This window comes from Misgurnus anguillicaudatus, chromosome 19, assembly GCF_027580225.2.
Source record: "Misgurnus anguillicaudatus chromosome 19, ASM2758022v2, whole genome shotgun sequence".
NCBI lineage: Eukaryota > Metazoa > Chordata > Actinopteri > Cypriniformes > Cobitidae > Misgurnus > Misgurnus anguillicaudatus.
In genome coordinates this window covers 23,923,615-23,931,676 of record NC_073355.2, presented here as the reverse complement: position 1 = coordinate 23,931,676, position 8,062 = coordinate 23,923,615, and the positions used below count along the sequence as shown (strand labels likewise).

General features: G+C 33.8%; 1 gene segment (V, D, J or C); it reads right to left on the bottom strand.

Annotated features, from left to right (window-relative positions):
- Positions 1 to 3,302: 3,302 nt before the first annotated feature.
- On the bottom strand, positions 3,303 to 3,989 carry LOC141351055 (Ig heavy chain V region 914-like). The segment is given in 2 exon segments: positions 3,303 to 3,709; positions 3,852 to 3,989. Coding segments are annotated over 2 exon segments (375 nt in total).
- Positions 3,990 to 8,062: the final 4,073 nt, after the last annotated feature.

The following is an 8,062-nucleotide window of genomic DNA, read 5'->3' as shown; positions in this document are numbered from 1 at the left end:
TAATCAGATTGATAATCCAAGTTAATGAAACCTACTATTTTAAGTTTTGACTATATAGTGATGAGTTGACAACTTGTAAAAAAACAGTTGAAATTGTTTAACTTAATTTGTTAAGTTTAAGTAACTTAAAAACATGTTGACTTGATGATCATAGCATACAGTGCACTTAAACATGACCTAACAATAAAAAATGCATGCAGATATAATATCTTAGTACAGGGTCATTTTAACATCTGTTTACATTAGTTAACACAGTTCCATAACTTGAACAAACAATAAACAACTGTATTAAAAACTAACTTTAAGCATAACATATATTTCTAATTAGTTAATCTGTTAATTTACAGTTGTCCTAATCCTGTCAGCCCTGTATGACATTTGTCTTGTTTTATTTGACAGAATCGTGACAGCTCCTTTTAGTGCCCCAGTACAGAGGTGTTTGTTCTTCAAGGAGTCATTATTGATATCGTGTGATTTTGTGGGGTAGCAAATGGTCTATGTTTGTGTTTTGTGAGCCATGTCATCTCTCTTGAGTCTTGACATCGACTCCTTGTTTCCATGATAATTTTACAATTATTAGTTTATGCCTTCCACCTGCCTGCCCTTATTAGCTTGTTTAGTTCCTCTTAATGTCCTTATGTTTGCTGTCTTGTGCTGGATCGTTGTGTATCTTTAGAAAACATTGTGCCTGCCCTGCCCTCTTATGTTATGTTTATAATTTACATTATTATTTGTTTCACTTTGTTTGCACCCTTGGTGTTTTTTATTATTAAATTAAGTATTTTGTTTAAGAGTCTGCAACTGGTTTCTGTTTTCTCTACACACAACAGTAACTGATGTATCCTTGTAAAGTGTTACTAATTAATTTGTCATTTAAAACAAAATATATATTAAACAGGAAAGCAAATGGCATTATTATTAACCTCAATATATTTTTTGTTCTTATGATTATTATGATTTTTTTAATAGTTCTGGTAAATTAAACCAAGGTTGCAATGCAATATCATGGCAATTCATACACATTATACAAGATTTTGAATATCCCTATATGTTTAACTATTCATCATGATGCTTTTAACAACAAAGAAGAGTTTATTGAATTTTTTATTTTTTTCTGTTCAACAGCTGTCAGGCCTTCAGTGATTTCATGCGTGAACAGTTTTTGTATACCGCTGCAGTTTTTTGACTAACTGTGCGCCTCTTGCACAATAATAAACAGCGGTGTCCTCATTCTTCAGTCTTTTTATTTCCAAAAGCAGCATGTTTTTACTGTTGTCTTTGGTGATGGAAAACTGACCCTGTAGAGATTGAGCATAATATGCAGTTGTGCCACCATCTATAAATCCAATCCATTCCAGTCCTTTCTGTGGTTTCTGACGGACCCACTGCATGTTGTAGCTGCTCATAGAGAATCCAGACACAGTACAGGACAGAGTGACTGATTCTCCAGGTTTCTTCACCACTGAATCAGAGGATGTCAATGACTGACCACTAACACATGAAAAACAGAGAAAATGAATATATAATAATTTAGAAAAAATGATTGGGAAACAATAATGCAGGAATTAAATCATTTTCTCACATGAAATCATCATCAGCAGAACTCCAAATTGTAGCATTTTCATTATCCCCACAAAACGGAATAACAAGCTATACAAGTAATACAATCAGATGTTACACAGCATCTAGACATACACATTGACTCAGAGTTCAGTTTATAACACAGTCTCTTAGGAGTGGGAGTGACACTGACCCTCCCTACAAAAACATTTGCATCTATAGAGGTTTGTTGGCTTACATTGTGTTTTATACTTAAAGATCAACTTAAATAATAGAAGAGATTATAATTCTGCTATCTAGTATTTGATGTATTTGTTTAATTATTATTATTTATAGTTAAATTTGAACTCTTTTCTTATACTCTACAGAGGTATTGATTATTAAGACATTTATTAATAAAGAAATTAACTAAAATGTTTTCCCCTAAATACCCTAAGATCAAATGTGTTTTTTGTTTTGTGTTTTTTAAAAAGTGGGAAAATGAAATGATGACAGATTTAAAGTTGTTGATGTGGTTAAGTTTACAATGGACATGTGTGAAGACCCATGAGATCTGTCTGTAAAAGTGTGTTTTGTACATGTTTTAAAGATGTTATTTTAGGAAGTCTAATAACAGTAGCTCCCACCATAATGAGCAGATGTGATATCTCTTGGATGGGCTAATGAACAACAGCAAAATCTTTACTTTACAGTTATTGTAGAGCTGCTTCATCACATTCAGTCACTGTGTCTCTCGGGCACAATAATAAACAGCAGTGTCCTCTTCTCTCAGACTCTTGGCCTCAAGATACTGTGTACTTGCAGACACGTCCTCACTCAAAGTGAAGTGATCTTTCATTGAGTCTGCATATATAACATCACCACTGTTGCCAGTGTTAACTCTCCCAATCCACTCCAAAGCTCTCCCTGGTTTCTGTCTTATCCAGTGCATTAAGTAGCTTGTCATTGTAAAGCCAGATATTTTACAGGAGATCTTCACTTTTTCCTGCTGTCTCTTTATTACAGCAGGTGACTGATCTAATCTGATCTCATCCCCACTGATACCTGTGAAATTAAAACATAAATCACATTAACCCTGATCTTCTTTTCAATGTTCTTAACAAGAAGACACAAATGCTAAAATTACCTTGTTGAGTTACAATCACTAAAAAGATGAAATGCCAAATGTTTGTTGACCCCATTATAAAAAAAAATGACGTATCTGATGACATGAAATATTAGTTCATTGCTTATGAAATGAACAGTGAGCTTTATATAGCACTTAAAGCAAGTTCATTTGCATATGCAGCATTTTTTGTATGAGTATCATAATCTCTCTGACCATGTGAAGAGGAGGAGTTACTGGTCCTGCTGGAGGTTATCCAAGACAAAAACAGGTCATATTATTACATTTTATTTATGGTGGTAAAATAACAACGTTAACTTTGTAACATACTACTGTAGATTACAATTTATTTTCATAACAGAACATTACACTTGTTGATTTGACAGATATTTCACAGTAAATGCTTTATGTCATAATATTTACATCTGTTTACTCTGTTGTCTGTACAGGGCACCATGATTTTTGACATTTAGATTTTAGGAATAGGTTTAGGAATACACTTATACAGAAATTAGGCTTTGGGCTGGGTTTGGGGTTCATGCATCATTCTACCAACCAGTTTTGCTACAAGAACACAAGATGTTAATACAGTTAGCAAAAATACTATGAATGAATAAAATTTAGAACAGGTAGAGAGGCTGATACTGTGTTTTGATAATTGTTTTGATAAAGGTTTTACACACTTGGATAAAGTGCAGATCTGTTTTTGTTAGTGTTTTAAGCTCAGATGAGCTACTGTGGCAGTCTTTGCACAGTAATACACAGCTGTGTCCTCAATCTGCAGACTGCTGATATCTAAATACAGCTCATTACGATTGGTGTCTCTGGAAATAGTGAACCGACTCTTGAAGGAATTCCCAGAGTCTATTGATCCACCACCCCATATGATCCCAATCCACTGCATGGCTTTTCCAGAAGGCTGTCTGATCCATGCTGTGCCGTAATCACTGAGGGCATAACCAGAAATCTGACAGGACAACCTCACTGATTCACCAGGAGTTTTCATCTGTGCAGGAGACGAGGTCAGTGTGATGCCATGAACATCTAAAAAGAGAACAACATATACGACAGTCACTTAATATTGTCAATCTCCTCATTAGTTTCCTAACTACAAAAATAGTTGTAGTATTAAAGTCAATTCCAAAAACACTCTTCTGTTTTGATATGACTAAATAGATCCACTCACATGGCAAAGTGGCAAATATAATTAAAAGTATTTCATTCATGTTTAATTTTAGATTCAGGAAGGTCAGCTACACCACTGTTACATTAGCCGAGTGAAATGTTTGTACACTGGCCCTGTACTGAAGCAAACTGACAGTTTTATTTCACTTGGTGATGGTGAACATTTGCATATCATGAACTGAGTTAAAGGATCAGACCGGATGAGATTTTAAAAGTGCAGCTTTAGTCAGCTGACAATGAAAGTTTGAGAAACATACAAATTGAACGACATTTTATAAAATGAAATGAGTTTAATAGCACTCTATTATATGTTGTGATTATATGGGTGTATATTGTAGAGATATTTTAAGAAAGGTTGTATAGCTGTGTGTGTTATGCAACATCTTTTATTCTGGAAATTCAGTGCTTTATGTAATGATTCAGAAAATATTAATGATGTGACAATGACGGTTCAGTGCTGCAGTGAATTTGCTGATGGGATGTATTGAAGTTCTGTACATGCAGACATAAGTTTACTAAAACATTGTCCAAATATGTTTGTGTAACTCTTTTTATGCAGTAAATTTAAAATAAAAATGAATTACTCAAAAAAACAGCAACTCAAAATCAAGTTTTCATAATTTAAATATAAGAGAAAAGTCAATCCTGTTCATTCTTTTTTCTTCTTCTTTTTCAAATATTCTAATGTAGACTACAGTTTACTTTCATACATACACAAACACAATAGTCTATTGTCCTTTTTCATTACAGAAATATCTCATGGTTAAACTGTCATTGTGCAGTTCCTCCAAAGCACATCAAGTTTATGTACTGCACAGCAGCCTCTTGTGTTACTGTGTTTTCTCGGGCACAGTAATAAACAGCAGTGTCCGTGGCCTGTAGATTTGTCATTTGCAGATATACTTGCATTTTACTGTTGTCTCTGGAGATGGTAAATCTTCCCTCAACAGTTTTAGAGTAATATTTGTTTGTGCCACTTGGAGTTGAAATATATGAGATCCATTCGAGTCCTTTGCCTTCAGCCTGTCTTATCCATGAAATATAAGCATTGTCAATGTTAATCCCAGAGAAAGTGCAGGTCAGTTTATGGCTGTTCCCAGGTGTGACGATGACTGACTCAGACTCGGTCAATGTCTGACCTTCACAGTCTGTCGGTAAAAAACAAGAGTTTAGAGCACATAATAATCTAAAAAAAAAACTTTCAAATGAATTAATCTGTAATTGTTTTTTATTATTACAGTGCATAATAGTCTATCATATATCAATGCATATAAATACTGTACACAAAAAACAATTCTTACTATTCATAATAACTAATAATGTTATTAAACCCCAGGTAATTTTAGGGACCATTTCTTCAGTGGTTTGTATTAAAAAACTCACTGTCTACTTTAACCGAAATGAAAACAAGTGCATCTAGAATTATATTTATAGGGAGGAATGAATGTAAATTCTTATTTGCATAAACATTTTCATGATTCTATCAATAAAGGGAGGTCAGACCAACACATCCATCCCTACTGGGGCTTACCATGCACAACATTATGTGTCACTAGTACACTCATATACTGTTCGTGTTCATTCTTTCATTTATAATAGTGAACATTTCTCATAGCATACTTGTTGTGGTCATAACATTGCTCATATCTTATTAAAATCTAGCATATACAAAAGTCTTTGTCAAACAACACATAGTTATTTAGATATATTTATGGCACTGTCTGCTCCTCAAGACTATACTGTTGTTTCTGTTTAACACTTAGCCTTTTTTGCTAAAGAGACAGTAAACACTGAATTTTGCATTAACAGATGATAATGCTTTTTATTGTTGCAACATGCATCCCCATTACCTAATATCCAAAGACAAAAAAAAACATATGTGAAGTGAGACAGATATCTGCTTATGAAATAATGTTTTATGTTATTAGGAAGTCTTACAGTTTAAGCAGTAGTTGCGTGATGAGCAAATGTGTGATGTAGAGATGATGCTTTGTACTGAATAAACAACAACAGATTTTTTAGGGTTGATAGTTAGAAATTCATCATAATAGTGTCATTTATGTGCTTGTAGTAAAAAAGTACTGGAGGGCTGCAGGTTGATGTGGTGTTTTGAGGACGGTCTGACAACATTTAACACATTGAATAAGATGCAGCAAGTGTTGGTGGTTTTTCAAGATGGTGGTGGAGAAGAAAGACTGTGTTGTTACTGTGCACCAGCAGTGTGTACAGTATGGTGCAACATTTGAGACGAGGGAAATCTTGTTTTATTCTCAAATATATTATAGCATCTCTTCTCTAGTTATAAAAAAAGTGCTGTTGACAGTTCATACAAATTTATCTGACGGTAAAATAACCTTTATAAAATGTTACTCTTGATAATTATATTAAATCACCAGAAACAAGTCATGTTTGATAGCAAAAGTGTTCCATCTTCTGGTGTTACTGGAGTACTGCAACAAAATAGGGCCTCCTATTCAGTAACATACTGTCATAAATGATACTTTTTTATTGTATTTGCAAAACAGTTAGTTGTTGACTTGTCATACAGTTACTGTGCTCTAAAAAAGCAATGCTATTGTTTTAAGACTGTCTCCTGAAACCATAACTCTCAATTAAACACAAAATCAAACTAATGTCTATTATTATTATTATAGCTCATTTACATCGACAACACTTCTTTGTTGTGAGAAAAGCTGATAGACAGTAGGTGTTGCAGATAAATTTAATGTATGTAATAATGTAGTCCAAACATGAGAGGAGAGGCAGGATCTTATTGCTCCATGGCATTAGATTAGTTTGGCCAGACAGTGAACAACACTTGACAGCAACACATGGAAATAGTGGGATAATGACCATAAGGACTGCAAAATACAACTTCAAAATCAAAGAGTAAACGTAAAATAATCAGTTAAATTAATACTCAGTTTTCAGTGTTGTATTAGAAATACCTAGGCTTGCACATATAGTGCATGATATGATATATAGTATCATGAGAATTATATACACAGACAATGGGTGTAGACTGTTTTGGTTTTTGTGCAGTGCCTGTGCAGTTTTCTTGTGCTGTGCTAATCTGGCACAGAAATACACAGCTGTGTCTTCAGGCTGTGCACTTTTAATCTGAAGAGTCACTGTGCTGCTAGCGTCATTTTTGGAGATGCTGAACTTATTTGCCAAAGATTCTTTCTTGGTTATACCTCCACCTCCCCATATGTGCATGATCCACTCCAGAGCTTTCCCTGCAGGTTGCCGTATCCAGGCCGTAGCATAACTGTTATCAGTAACCGAATATCCAGACACCTTACATGTGAGACTAAAAGACTGTCCTGGTTGCAGATCAATTGAGTTCTGCTGGGTGAGGACAATATTACATTCCACACCTGTCAGAAAGACATCAAGAAAAATGCAATGAAGAGACTACAGTAGTTACAGCACTGCTATGCAAACATTTGTTTCATGTTACCGGATGAAGACACTTACAGATTATAGGTGCCATTAGAAGCAGTAACGAACATGTAGAGAACATGATGACTGCCTGAAATTGCTTTTCTTTACCTCTTTGTCAGATCGACAATACCCATAGTGCTATATAAAGCATATTTGGGGGTGAGGTAGTGCACACATTTGCATATGGTGAAAATCAGACACAAAACTATTAGTAATTATCAAGGCATTGTTAAGGTTTAAGTCTACAGCACAAGCATATTTGTGCACTATTATCTACCCAACCTTCCGGTTATTAACAGTAACTATAGTAATTTATCTTAAAAGAAACTCATTTTAACAATTTGATAATTTTATTAACACATCATGAAAGAACAAAGAATAAAGTTTCATATATAAACATTTTATTTATGTGTTGTATGAAAATAATATAAGACTATATATATATTAATGTAAAACGTAAGACTTTTTATAAATGCATTGACTTTTACAATAGATTATAAGATGTGTATGTAATAACATGTGTACAACATTACTTATGCCTGTCTCGAATCAAATGTTGGTGCTTTCTTTGTTGCAAAAAGTTTTTTTAAGCACAAAACAGCTTTAAAAAGATATAAAAATACATATAAATGTGTTATATTATCATCAGATGTTGATTTTACATTGCAGATAATGTTTTACTGAAAATCTGTCATTTGTGTAGCTATTAATTACATTTTAAAACTACACTACAACTTTTGTGGAAGTGTGCAGTGAGGTTGTACA